Consider the following 14014-nt stretch of genomic DNA (forward strand, 5'->3'; position numbering starts at 1 on the left):
ACTGTTGAAGAACATACTTGACACTGTTGGAGACCCTTTGCATTTAGAACAGCTCAGTTATTATGGCATGGATTCAAATGTGTTCACAAAATTCCTGCCCTACCAAAGTTATGTCACTTAAACATAGTGACATGAGACAATGTATGCCTCTTTTAAGGTAGTGAGTGAAAATTAGTATTGCTCAACATGTGTTGTTTTATGGTTTCTGATTGATGAAGCCAGTTGGGGAAGAATTAGATGCAAAACAGGATGTAAGCTCTACAGGATGACTGTTTTCCCTTGGCAATTTTAATGGTTTCCCAAATAAAGTACAGATTTTTAGGTATTCAATCATTTCGAATGGCTTGAAAAATATTGTTTCCGTAGATGGAAAAAAATTCTCCCATACGGCACAACTTGGCTTTTTGATCTTCCATCTCCCACACCACTTGTGCTCAGATTTCATTACTGCCTACGTCACTTACCTTAGAAGGTCAGGGGGCACAGTGCACCATTAGGACGTCCACACTCTCGCTAGCACGTTAGCAGTTGCGTCAGTACAACTGGAGATATTGCTTTAGCAGAAATCAACACATCTCCATCCATAGGGCGAAAGGATGGATGTTCACGCAAAACTTCATTCAACTTATAAAATGGGAAAGTAGAGCATTAGCCCCTTGTCGCCGACATAACCATCATAGCCAGCAGTGATGTTGTTGTCCTTGTCAGGGATGCTTCAGGATGCATTAGCGTTTACGCTTCAAAAGATATGTGGTCAAATGCATCTAAGATCACCTCAGCAAATGGTTTGAGTGATCGCATCACAATGCTTCCTGGTGGTTGTTACACTTGCCCACTGTCAGCTTGTGATCTGATCTGATCACTCAACTCACTTTTGTGGCTCAGGTTGTGAATGAGACAATTATTGAAAAAAATATGAAAGACCAAGTGGACCGGTCATATGACTGTTTGTAGAGAGAGTGAAGTTAAGCTGACAAAAATGTAAATGGTCGGATTTCCCAACAAGATTGCAGACTTACAGGGAGTGCCGGTGGCTTAGTGGTAGAGCAGGCGCCCCATGTACAAGGCTGTTGCCACGGCGGCCTGGGTTCGACTCCAGCCTGTGGCCCTTTGCTGCATGTCACTCTCTCTCTCTCTCTCTCTCTCTCTCTCTCCCCCCTTCACACTTGTCTGTCCTATACATTAAAGGCTAAAAAGCCCCAAAAAATATCTTTAAAAAAAAAAAAAAAGATTGCAGACTTACAGAAACAGTGCTTTCAGCCTTTTCTTCTCTGCAATGGTGTGTGAATAAACAATCCCATGAATATCAAATATGTGAACTGTGGAAAAACATCCAACTCTGAATCATCAGTAAGAAGAAACATTTTATTCACAGGTACTGTAAAAGTAAAACACAAGCTGCCATATCATACATTTATACACAGGGTTTGAAAATCCTATACAAAAACAAAGATATTCGAAAATATGAGTTTTGATATGAAATATGACCTCACATATAATAATTTCTTGGAAAAAAGGTCTTGGTTTGGTAATAGTTATTTAATTTATGAGCCTAACCCCACATTAGTGAAAACTGAAGTTATTGTAAAAAATTAGAATGGTAAAAATGAGTAGAAATCATCCTTAAAAATGACTAAAAAATCTCATGCAGCATCTTCAGAGAGGGCCTGAGAGAGTACATCTTTGTAAAAGAAAGAACACAAAGTCAAATTTGTCACAGATATAGAAATCAAACATACCAAAATACAACAAAGCCTGTTTGTTTTTCATCACAATCATTTTCAGCGATCATCTTTGTTCTCTCTGTGTCAGCCGTTTGATTCATAACAAGCACATTCTGGCAGCTACAAAGAGCTGATATCATGATTGATTTTCCTAAACAATGTCCCGATCATTTGCTCTTACTCACTGCATCATCTCACAGGAAACTAACAATTCTTGAGTCCTTGTTTGAGACACTGGATCAACTTTGTTAATAATAATAAAAAATTAAAAAAAGTACAGGGGGCAAAAGGGGCCAAACTGTGTTGCTGCCCTAACATCAGCATTGAGGTTGTTACAGTGGTTGCAGTAAATGTATTGGAATGCATAGAGCCGAGGCTTGGTAGCGCTTGAAAGAGTATTTTCTAAGAGGCTTGTGCTATCTCATCTGTGCCTCTTTGTTTTACAGTGTATAGACAGCACCCAGGTCGAGCCCATTTGGAGAGAAACTGGGCTCACTGATGAGCGCTGCTATCAGTGTACCCACTCATAATGCTATCCTCATAGGCTAGTGTAGGGAAGGTTAAGTCTCTCAGGGTTGCATGACCACATACTGTATTGAGGCACCGGAGAGAATGGCTGAACCAAGAATAGTCACTCACTATCCATCACAGTGGCCCTCTGATTGATATGTTTTGGCGTAATCTCTCATTTTCAGTGAGATAAACACGGGTGAGCACAGCTTGAACGAGCCCTCCGTCCCCCCCTGACATGACTGCTGCTCTACCTTAGTGCATCCACTGAGACCCATTTTGATCAAGGCAACTGGAGGGAAAAACATTCACTCAGCCCTGCTAGCTTTCACAGGCCAGCTGGCGGGCGATGAGTGACAACAGCAAATGCAGTCCTTGATGAGATAACATAGTCCAGTTTGAAAATCTAGAAAACTACAGAACCAGAGAGTTAACATAAGGCGCAAGAGGCTGAAAGAACATGGATAAAATGCTGACTGAGGTTTGAAACAAGAGAAAAGGCAAAGTCTGGGAGCGCAATAACATTAGCTTATTGCTTTTTCTTTTTTCCGCTTTATTTTTTCCCCGTAAAAGGATATTTGTACACACCACATAATCATATAAATACACTATACAATGCAATATAAAATATTTTTTCTTAAAAGCAATATGTTCAGGGTTTGCTTAGGTACGCTAAGGATACCTGCACCATATGAAAAATAATGACTCAAAGCAAAACAATACAAAAGGCACTTCCAGGTGTTGTTCATTGACTCTTGAGTTAAGTGATGGCCACTGCTTTGCCATTACAGGCAACAGCGTTTGTGCTCACGTTTCATTTCTCTGTCATGTCACGGACAACGAGGCACTGTAGCTGGGTGGTTAAGATTTCCTCTGTTTTCATGCAAAGATCCACTCATCGTCGTCGTCATCATCATCTCATCTCATCTCCATCACTAGTTGTTCTTCATTCCAGTGATAACTATAGACTGACTGCTACATTTCATCATCCTTTGTTTTCTCACTTCCTCATTTCTCGACCTCGACTTGCTTTTGTCCTCACACTTCGACTTCACGCAGTCCCTCCTGAGCACCAGATTTTGGCATGCTGATGTCAAAGCAGGTCACCATCATGACACGGGACTTGCATAGATTGACACAGAACTCCAGCTCCTCTGTGGCCTGCGCCAACGCCTCCAGGTACTCCGGAGACTCCTTATCCAAATTCTGGTCCACCTCAACTGTTGAAGAGAAGAAATTAATGTTTGGTTACATGGTTTGTCTCTATAGATCTTTTAAAACTGAGACATCAACTCACAGTAAAAGAACATTTAGCAGTTACTTACACTCTCCCATCCACTTGCTGGGGTCCATCATCAGTCTCGCCTTGGTGTCCTCCAGCTCTTCCAATAACACCTCATACTTTGCCCTCAGTTCCTTGACTTGCTGTTGCCTTCTCTCCAGCATCTTCAGCTTACTGTTGACATACAGCAGCCCCTGAGAGAAAACGAAAGGGTATTAAACACAGTTGCCTCAAGAGCTCAGTTGACTTAAGAAGCAGGAAGTAAAAAGTCAACAAGAAGTTCAAACGGGCACAGCATAAAGTAGGAAAACTGCCAGTTACAGTCAGTCTTAAAGGTAGTTGGTAACTTCAGTCACAATCACTGCTCATGAACTGTGGTCAAACTGTCGAACTAAGCAGCGCTGATCAAATATGAACCAAATTTCTGTTACTGCATTACCTATTTCTCACCTCAGATGTTTTCAGAAACGTATTTTAGTGCACTGTTTAGCTGTAAAATGAGAAAGTTGGTACAGTCGGTGGGAGGTTTTTAGTGCGTTGCTCAACTATTTCCAACTTGGTGGCCAGGTCACAAACGTTCTCATTTTACAGCTAAACAGTACACTAAAATATTTGAGGTGAGAAATAGGCAATGCAGAAACAGAATCGCCATCTAGGCAGACAGTTTGACTGTAGTTCACAAGCAGTGATTATCATTTACAGCTGTGTTAGAGACTGATTGGTTGTCTTTGATGCGATGCGGTAGATTCTAGTGAATGCCATTACAGGCAGTAAGAAGAGGAGGGGGGACATGATTTTTTTTACAGACCATCTGTCTCATGTGCTTCATTCAGATTATAGTGATAGTTTAAGCAAATATGATGCAAAGTTATTTTCATTTAAGTTACCAACAGCAGCTTTAAAGCTAAAATAGAAAACCCTTTGGCTGCCATCTTAACTAAAAGTCATGTTTTATAACCATGACCCCAAAGACTACACTGATTTTTTTTCTATAAAGTAGCCAATTACAATAAAATAAAAAGAATTTTGCTCTAAATGTGAGAACTGTTCAGGTTAAGTAAAGTCAAAATGTTTCCTCCACCGTGTGCTGAATTATGAAAATGCTTATGTAACTACTGTAATACACCCTGTGCTGCTAACAATGAAACCTCATTTACTATTACAAATTAGCTCACCTTGTCAACATCCTGGAATGGTTGCTGAAAAATAGAGGGAAGAAGATGAAACAAGTTAGCGTGTTAAATGAGACAGAATATTATATGACTAGCATATCATATAGTGTGTGAACAGTGTGTTAATATACTGTAGACAATAGCTACTGATGCAGATGCACACGATTCCAATGCTAATTTTAAAATAGTGAGGGAAAGTCACGAAAAGCAAATTTGTCATTCAGGCAGTGATGTCAGGGAGAGAAAAATTAAAGATCTTTTTTTCCTAATTGAAAGTAAATCAAACCACCATCCAACTGATTTAATATCTTCTCTTAACAAATCCCTGTCTGGCTGCGCCGAACTTGTGGGAGCAGTTAATGATCCACAGAAAGGAGGCAGCTATAAAAAGCGATCAGGCGGCCAGTGATGAGTGCTAGCGGTGAGCTGATTTGGGCTTATGCTGGGTGCCCCTGCATTCATCACACATTCCCTGACCAGTCTTCTCACGCCATCTCCTTTTTCACACATACACACACACATGCGCACGCACATACACACACACACACACACATACACACTTCACCAGCACTATCGTCAGCAGAACGCAGTCATCATCACTTATATCCAAACCAATTAACCCTCGTCAGTAATTGCCTCCTGAACTCTTGACATTCCTGAGGAACGCTGCCAAAATACCAAGCTCTGGGAATCTGAATGTAGACATTTTAACTCCGGGATTTGCCACTGAGCTGACTGAAGGTCAGACGTCTGAGACGTGTTATTACTGTCTTGTTCTTTAAAAAGAAACTGGGAAGAAAGGAGCTAAGACATTCCCACAACACAAGTCAATGCGACACATCTTGAGCATGCACACCATCAATGTCACACATGCAAAATATTGCTGAGGCTTAGTGACAAGGATTCACAAGACTTTGACCCAGACATAACATCATTTTAAACAAGTACAGCAAGTTGTACCAGCATGTAGAACAAGTCCACAGTGACCCTCTGCTCACCTCTGTGGTTTCCTCCTGACGCCGCCTCTGGAGCCGCTCCACATCGTCGATCTCATACACCTTGATCTCAAAAGGCTCCTTCAGAGGTCCTGACATCGGAGGCAAGTCCACCCACTGGCCTGCTGTGCCTACCTTCTTCCCCAGGGAAGAGGAGTCTGGGAGGGGTGCCGGGATAAGCCGCCTTCTCTGGAAACCTACAAAGCATTGCATATGGTCAAATAGGCACCAGTTGTGTTGTTGACATACAGTGGTAGCATTTGCTGGGATTTAGGAGTAAATATGTATGAGCCTCACTCTGAGATGTAAAGTGATGCAAGGCTTTACACCGAGTTGTGGTGATTGCATATTTATAAGGGTTTCATGGGTTGCTATTCTGTATCTACACAGCCCGAATAAATTCAAAAGGTTGGTTTAACACACATGAATTTAAATTGTTATATATACAAGGTTACAAAAAACCTGAACCAGGTCGCTGCTGCTCCTGTTCCACTCATCTTATTTGATCATCACATAGTTGGAAGTTGTCTTGTTTGAAACATTCATTATCATTTTCCCATGCACTGTGGATATGAATAATGTATTCTGCTGATTCAGGAGAAGAAAAAATCCAAATGAAACACCAATTCGTGAATGTAATAAGAATGGATTCATAAAGTTAGAGCCGCTATATGGCTAATTTCCTTGGAGAGAGCATTCATTTCTGGATGCTATTTCATTTGTGCAGCTTCACAGGCACGCACTGTTTGATAGCTCTCACATACACTGCTATTACCAAGTTTGATATGTGTGAATATTACCTGTCCCTGCATTGTGTAAAACCCCAAAACCCCAAAACCCCAAATTAGTTTCTCACCATTTGCTCTCTTCTTGGGATACTTGGAGCTCCTTGTTCTGCCTGAAGATGACATGCCGCTCTCACTCATGGAGTCATGGGCAGAGGAAGCGCTACCCGTGGCCTCGCTGTCACGGATCATGCTTTCATATCCGCTGCTGCCACCACTGTGGTAGAACAGAGCTGTGCGGCCCATAGCTGGAGGCAGCTCCCCGCTCAACACACTGCTGTTGTCGCTACCATGGCCACTGCTGTAGCGCTGAGGCCGCCTGGGGGCTGTAATTTTGCTGTACGGAGAAGGCAGCATGGCTGTGGGGGATTTGTCATCACTCACGTTCACCCCGCTGTCATTCCCACTATCAGAATCGCATGAACCTCTCATGTGTTTGCCTGATATGTTGCCTGTTGCCAGTTCGCTCACACGGCTGTTGGCAGCCCTCATGGCCTGCTTCGTGCCCATGATAGTTCCTCTCCCGGGCTTACTGCTGACAGCAGCAGTTGTTCGAGGAGCTGACGTCCGTCCTGATGGAGGGAGGTTGGCATTGGTATTTCTGGTCACTGGGGCGGCCAAAGATTTGGTGGAGGAGCTTAGGCCCTTGGAGTTGTTGACTGACAGTGACCGTGCCTTACTACCACTGACTGCTCCTAATGCTCTGGGATTTACAGAGGCTTTTACTTGACCAGGTTTGCTAAGACTTCCTCCACTGGTAGGTGATGGGCAGGTAGCTATAGGAGAGCTGGATGAATTAGGAATACCAAATCTAGGAATGGACTTGCTGGATTTGCTACTGCTGCTGCCCAGACTTGCCCCACTATTCTCCCTACTAAGCGCAGCTCTGGAACCCGATAAGGACAGGCTTTCACACCTTTCTAGGGACATCTGACTGCCATAATGCTGCCCAGCCTCTCCTCTAGGCCCTCTGGCCTTCAGGCTGGAGGTAACTTTGGCTGTGTTGAGGCTGGAGGTTTTGAAACTAGTAGAGTCCACTCTGTGACGTACCTCGAGCTCATCCTCCGATACAGCTGCCCTTACTCCAGAGGCCCTTCCTGCTTCCCCATATGCTGACTTTAAGGCACTTTGGGGCAGCAGGATCTTAGTTTTATGGTCAAGACTGGACTTTCTCACTGGAGGAGGGGGAGGTGAGGTGCAACCAGGTTTGGGAAGGTTGCTCGCTTTTGGTGAGTTAGCCTTGTTGTTTTTCCCCAGGGAGGAGTATTTAAGGCTTGTGGTAGATGCAACAGTATCTTGGGTTATCTTGTAGTCAGTGGAGGAATGGATGACTGGTACTGTTCCCAGGGTGGTGGCACCTCGTCTCAGCTGAGGCATTTTGCTAGGTGGATTCTTACTGGCTGACTTCTCACAGCCGTCGACCACCCTCTGGGATGAGGTAGACCCCTGCACCTTGGGTGGGCGAGGTACACTGTTGCTGGATGTTTTGCAGGAGGGGATGCCACTGGGGGGATTTCGGAGAAATTTGCTGGTGCTGCTGGAGTCGGAAAACTGAGGCTCTGGGTGGTTGTCAACGCGATGCCAAGGATCGCCCTGCTTCGCCTCTTGCCTTGGTGGCTCTCTGCTGCTGCTGCTGCTACTGCTACTACTATGAGTGATGGATGAGGTAGGTTTAATCTTCCTGGGAAGACTGGAGTGGACAATGGAGGGGCTCTGTGGGAGTTGGGAGGAGCTAAGCGAGTGAGCTTTAGTTATTTTAGATGTGAATCTGAGGGAGCCTTTGGCTGATTCCGGAGATGGGGGGCACTTTGTCAAGGATAATTTGCTTGAGGCGGCACTGTCACTGTCTAGTTCAGAAAAACCAAATCCACTGTCATTTAGAGAGTTCTTGGCATCTCTAGGGGAGGACACACAATGGAACATATCCAGGGAGTCAAAGTAAAAGGCAGCCTCTGGTCCCATGTGTTTGGCCTGTGGAAGGAAGACATCTGTAGAGTGAGCCCCTTCGCTCTCCAAGGTGCAGACACTAACCTCACTCAGCCACGAGCTGATAGATGAACCCCTGCTATCTATACACTCCATTGCTCCTTCCTGGAGGGGTGTGACCACTGCGATGTTCACCTCTGATCCTCCAAGGGATGACGTGTAGGCATCAAATTCATCATTGATGCTGCTGATGATGCTGACAGGTCGGGAACCAGAGGCCAAGGCCTGAAGGGAGCAGTCACTGTTAAAGCTGATAATGCTGGATGGCCGACCCTTATCTACAATACTGCCTATAGACAGCTCCTCCACTACGGTGAACACCAGCTCATCCTCTCCATTCAGCTCCACAGGCTGCTGCAAGGTGACAGTAGCTCTAAGGATGTCCCGATCCAGACATCTCTCCCTCAAGGCCGAGCGCACCTGGCACACCTCCACCGGTGCTCTGAGCAGAGGGGAGGTGTAAGGATCTCTCTTTTTCACAGCTTGGTGGCTCATTCCTACAGGAGGCATCCTGGTGCTGGATCTTTCCTCATTGTCAGTATTTTCCTTGCTGGAGTCTCTCTGTTGTGCAGGAGGTGGGGCTGGTTTGGGCAGAGCTTTCTTGTTGAAGTACACCTTCTCCCTCACCACAGGCTCAGAATTAGGCCCTGAAGCAGTTGCTAGTTTGTTAATGCTAACTCTGCTTTCTGGAACCAACGCTTTCTCACCATCAGCACTGGTTCTGCACACATTTTGAACACTGTCTGATGCCATTTCTGCAGGTGTGCATTGCATCTTGGTATTGTCCAGTTTAGATTTTGTGTTGGGACTGCAGGACGGTTGTGTGGCAACAGATTTGGGGGATTGTTTGGGTGAGATGCCCTCTTGGGTGTAAGAAATATTTGCTACAGTCTTTGGTGAAACAGAGCCTTGGCTCTCCTTAGATTTGTCGGCCTTGGGACTAGCCTGGCCTCGCTTGCCCTCCCCAACAAAGGCTGTGGGCTCTTCACTGCCATCTATACACTCCAGCCTCTCCTGCAGCTCAGCAAATGTGTTGCATTTAAAGAACTGGTCTCTGTCCAGAGGGCCCTCTTTTGCAGGCTTCTTCCTGTTCAGGGAGGGGATGATTGGAACAAAGGCAGGTGGGCCTTCATTGTCACTAAGCTCCCTGTCTGAGATCGCAGTTCCCCCAGGGCCCACGTAAATGACAGTGTCACAAGACTGTTCGCTACTGGAGGAGTAGTCTGGGTCACTGAGCATGGTGGGCAGGTCTGGGTCTAGGGCTGTTGTCCGAGGGTGGAATGGCCTGAGGTGGGGTGGCCGACGGATCCTCCCTTCCTCACAGGAACTCTCCCCTCCAGATGAACTGGATGCATACTGCAAAGCAGAGATAAAGCAGAGGAGAAATTGGTCTTTTAGGCTTTAAAAATGATCTCATTAGGTGATGACAGTAATGTGATTCTATCTTATTACAATATTAATGTAGCAATCTTTCTTACAAAACCATTTTATTCCTTGTAATTCATAGCAGATTCATTTCTTAACAATTTCATCGTGAAATCAATCTCAGGGCAAATATTAATTCCTGTGACATTACCAGTCGATATCTATCTAAAGGTTAAAAGTGCACATCAATAGTCACACAGAAATTAATGTCAATAATATAAATTGCTGTATGTGGACTGCATTATAATCATGCCAGACTGGGACCAATACTAAATAAATACATGCTGTCATTCCACCTAATTATCTGGAGCATATATTTCCCTAATCCGAAGGAATGCATTACACACTTCCTTGGGCAATGGTATTGATTACATGATTATGTGTTGAGGAGCCGAGAAAAACTAGCTCTGAGTTACTGCACTAATAATCTTTCATTTGCAGAAGCATTCACACATTCATTTGCTTAATAGCTCCAAAATTACAGGAGGAAGAAAGATTTAGGGACGTGAGTCGTGGCATGAAATCTGATGAATGTAATTAAAGTTGCACACGCACATTAGGAATGTAATTGGTCTGATAGCAACACTTAAATATAATGTTAAATAACAATTACTCTGCATTTATAAACATAAGCGGCATTAAATGGAACACAGTTATTGTAGGGATCATTACTTATAAGTATTACGATTTGAGATGCTAAATGCCTAACTTGTAAAAATGTACCCACTGGGTTTTCATACATTACTTATTTATCAGTTTATCACTACATATGTTTCACCATATTTACCAGTGCTAATCTGTTTATTAGTGTACCTTAGTCTTCTTCTTCCTCATGCGGTGGATGCGAGATGCCAGCTGGATGGTGGTGAGTGAGTCAGCATAGTTGGCGGGGGAATCAGAGATGTGGGCGATCATGGTGGTTCTGCAGTTGATGTTGCCAAGGGACTCCCTCAACAACATTGTCAGTTTGCTGTCCCTAAAGGGTGCATTTACACTGTTATTAGCTCACATGGCGCAGTAATATTTCAAAAAGACAATAAAGGTAGCTGACTTGATTTTCAGGAGGAGCCATTTTGAATTCTCTGAGCTGACAAATACTCCTGTGACGAGTCATTACTCTTTTAATACCTGAGCAACTTAAATATAATCTTGTGCAATGCCGGTGAAAGCTATTATATGAGGCTAACTAAACACACTAAATAAACAGTCACACAGCAGAGCTGCAAGGCTGACGACACATGCAGCAACTTGCCTGAAACTATTACTTATAGATACAACTTTACAGAAGCTTAAACACAGTAAAAGAGACTGTAAAACTAATGGCGGTTTTCTTACCTGTAAGGTACATGTTTTGCTCCATTTGCTAAAGCCATGATGACATTTCCCAGTGCGTTTAGAGAAAGACACAAGCCTCCCCCTCCGTCTCTGCTTTTACTCAAGATCTTTTCACAGCTCCCGAGGTCGATGAGGTGCAGCCTGCTCCGTCCGCCTGACACTGTGCCAACGACAGAAGAAGAACCAGGTGAGCGCAGCGCAGACACTCCCTCTCTGAAGTCAGCTGCTCACGCACAGTGCCATGATGACAGGAGTGGCGCAGCTCAGCCCAGACTAGACCGGTGACTGTCAGAGCTGTCTGATTTATTTATGAGTAAGATTCTCACACTGAAGTGATTCAAATTGCAGCCTGGCTGGTAAACTCCCACCAGATGTGTATTTCACAGTAACAAGGAGGCGCACATACAGTCCCCGTCTTCTGATTTGAAATACAGCGAGAGGGAATTGGCTGTCATTGTAAAAATCACAGGGCTACATTTTGTTATGTGGGCGACTGATGTAATTGCTACTGCAGCAGCAAGACATTAAACTCCTGTCAGCAAGGCTTCAAATCTTCATTCGCTCTCGACCAAAGCACAATACATGTATACAAACACATTTCTTTCTTGCAGTGGCCACAACCAATTCATCCATAAACATCGAAAATAAGGGACTTGTCTGATGCTCCATTCATTCTTGTAGTGCAATTTTCTACCACCTAGCCCACACACAAAAACATCTTATGATTATTCAGTGTGAAAGAGAGGTCACCGTTGAATAGCTATAATTAGGTGAGAAAGTGTTCAAATAAATAGTACCGCAGTTAAAGTCATTTCAACACATATGCTAGACTATGTGTGAAAGTGCTGTGAAATTGAACAATGACCACATTAGTTTATTGCAGTGGTTCTCAACCAGGGGTCCAGGGACCACAGGGGGCCCTTGAGGGAGTTCCAGGAGTCCCCAGAAAAATGGGGAATTATGATCCCAATGTAATCAAGAGTCATAAGAGTGAGTATTCAGATCATGGGTTTCCTTTCCTCCACGTTTATCTCTGCAACTGTGTATGACAGCTATAGAATTCTGGTCTACGCATATCAAATTTGTATCAGATGGAGGCCCCTGAAGCAAATCTTATCAAACAGGGGTCCTTAACCTAATGTGTATAATTCTAGAGATCCTTGACATAAAATAACCTGAGAACCAGTGGTTTATTGCATAAAATGTGAGGTGTCAACTTGTTGGAACTCTTCCAGAGCTGTAGATGTGGTAATGTTATGGTACTAACTTCCTCCCTTGCCACTCTTCTCCATGCGGTACTGGTAAATGTGCAGAGTGAACAGCATGTGGGAGTTGCGCCGCTCCTCCTCATCTACATTAGGTCTGCTGGTGCTGCGTGCGGCAATGGCTGCATCCAGGAAGAGGGCGGCTTTCTCAGCTGTCGGGGCACGTAGCTCACTCTGATTCTGGAGCTATGGGGGCGGGAGGAGACAGAGAGCAGGGTTAGGGCAAGCAACAGAGACCACATAGGGCTTGAGAAAGAGGACAGATGTGAAAAGGATACCGGAGAAGAGAGGGGAGCCAGTTAATTGGACCCCGGTACACTTTTCTTGCCCATTAGATTGGGTCTCGGGGGCGATTAAAACAGCAGATATGCACACAGAGGGAGGAGGATTAGGAGAGGTAATTGTGGAGCAGGAGGCAGGGGCACTACGCTCACCATGGATGTGATGATGGTGGTGGTGAGATACAGCACGACAGGAGGGGAAAAGGAGGAGACAGAAGAGAGAGAGAAGGTGGGGGGCATCATGAAGGAAGCCCACACGTGGCTATTGAGAGGAAGAGCAAGAAGGCGCTTCACAGAATAGCACAGCCTTTGAAGTCAGAGTCCATGCAGATCCCCCAAAAACAACATCTGACAGCAACACCTGTGAGTGCCTTCAAACCTACAGTGTTCCACCATCCCCCCAAAAACACTTCTATTGTGCTGCAGAGGGCTAGCGCTAACACACGGGTAATAGATGCTGATGGATGCTGACAGCAGAGTCAATACAAAGGTAAGAAGAAAGCCATCAATACCACAGATGGGTTTGGTGGAAATATAAAGCGAGGATTTGAGAGGCGGCTAGGATAGAGCGAGGCGGACCGGCAAGTCCTGAGAGATAGAAAGCACACACACATACACACACACATGCACTCACAAGAAAAAGTCAAACATCTTTTGGAGAGGAAGAGGTGGATCATAGACAGAAAAAGATCAATACTCAGACAGACTAAGACTGTATAACCCACAGAGAGAATGAAAGGATCAGCCAACAAAGAAGGATTCAAGAGGCTTCTCACCTGAGTGCCACAGATGGGATCCTCTCTCAGGTGGATGCCGGGGGACTGGCCCTCCTGCAGGCTGCCTGTAGACACCTCAGACAGCAAGTCCTTCAGCTCCTCATCTTTCCCAAAAATTTCCACCGCAGACACTCGGACAGAGAAGCGTGTGCCCGTCTTCTCCTTGCGCTCATTGATGAGCTTGAAGAGCCAGGAAATGGCACAGGGCACAATGCCTAGGCTCTGAGTGGAGCTGTCCTTGCCAATCATGGTGTATGTCTTGCCTGGGGATGTGTGAAAGAGAGAGGGGGATGGAAATGGAAATATTGCCTTGTGTCTGAAAGGCGGCTACACTCACTTTATGTTCAAACTAAAATTACTCCTTTCATCAAGCTGTCTGGAACCAGCAGAACGTTGGGAGACGAATCAACACTGACACTGGCTATTTTCTGATGGTTATTGTGTTTAACAACTGCTGATGAAAATGAAATTAATAGTA

General features: G+C 44.6%; 1 protein-coding gene across 4 annotated transcripts in view; it reads right to left on the bottom strand.

Moving 5' to 3' along the window:
- Positions 1 to 1344: 1344 nt before the first annotated feature.
- kif26ab (kinesin family member 26Ab) overlaps positions 1345 to 14014 on the bottom strand; it is a 78640-nt gene continuing 65970 nt past the window's right edge. For all 4 annotated transcript variants that reach the window (XM_049595897.1, XM_049595898.1, XM_049595899.1 and 1 more), the window contains 9 exons: positions 13537 to 13799; positions 12482 to 12665; positions 11215 to 11374; positions 10693 to 10855; positions 6540 to 9810; positions 5687 to 5880; positions 4692 to 4715; positions 3560 to 3710; positions 1345 to 3454 (listed from right to left, as the gene is read on the bottom strand). In XM_049595897.1, coding sequence (XP_049451854.1) covers positions 3273 to 3454; positions 3560 to 3710; positions 4692 to 4715; positions 5687 to 5880; positions 6540 to 9810; positions 10693 to 10855; positions 11215 to 11374; positions 12482 to 12665; positions 13537 to 13799 — 4592 coding nt within the window. In that variant the 3' untranslated portion in view covers positions 1345 to 3272. The remainder of the gene's footprint in view (positions 3455 to 3559; positions 3711 to 4691; positions 4716 to 5686; positions 5881 to 6539; positions 9811 to 10692; positions 10856 to 11214; positions 11375 to 12481; positions 12666 to 13536; positions 13800 to 14014) is intronic.

Source organism: Epinephelus fuscoguttatus, linkage group LG14 (assembly GCF_011397635.1).
Source record: "Epinephelus fuscoguttatus linkage group LG14, E.fuscoguttatus.final_Chr_v1".
NCBI lineage: Eukaryota > Metazoa > Chordata > Actinopteri > Perciformes > Serranidae > Epinephelus > Epinephelus fuscoguttatus.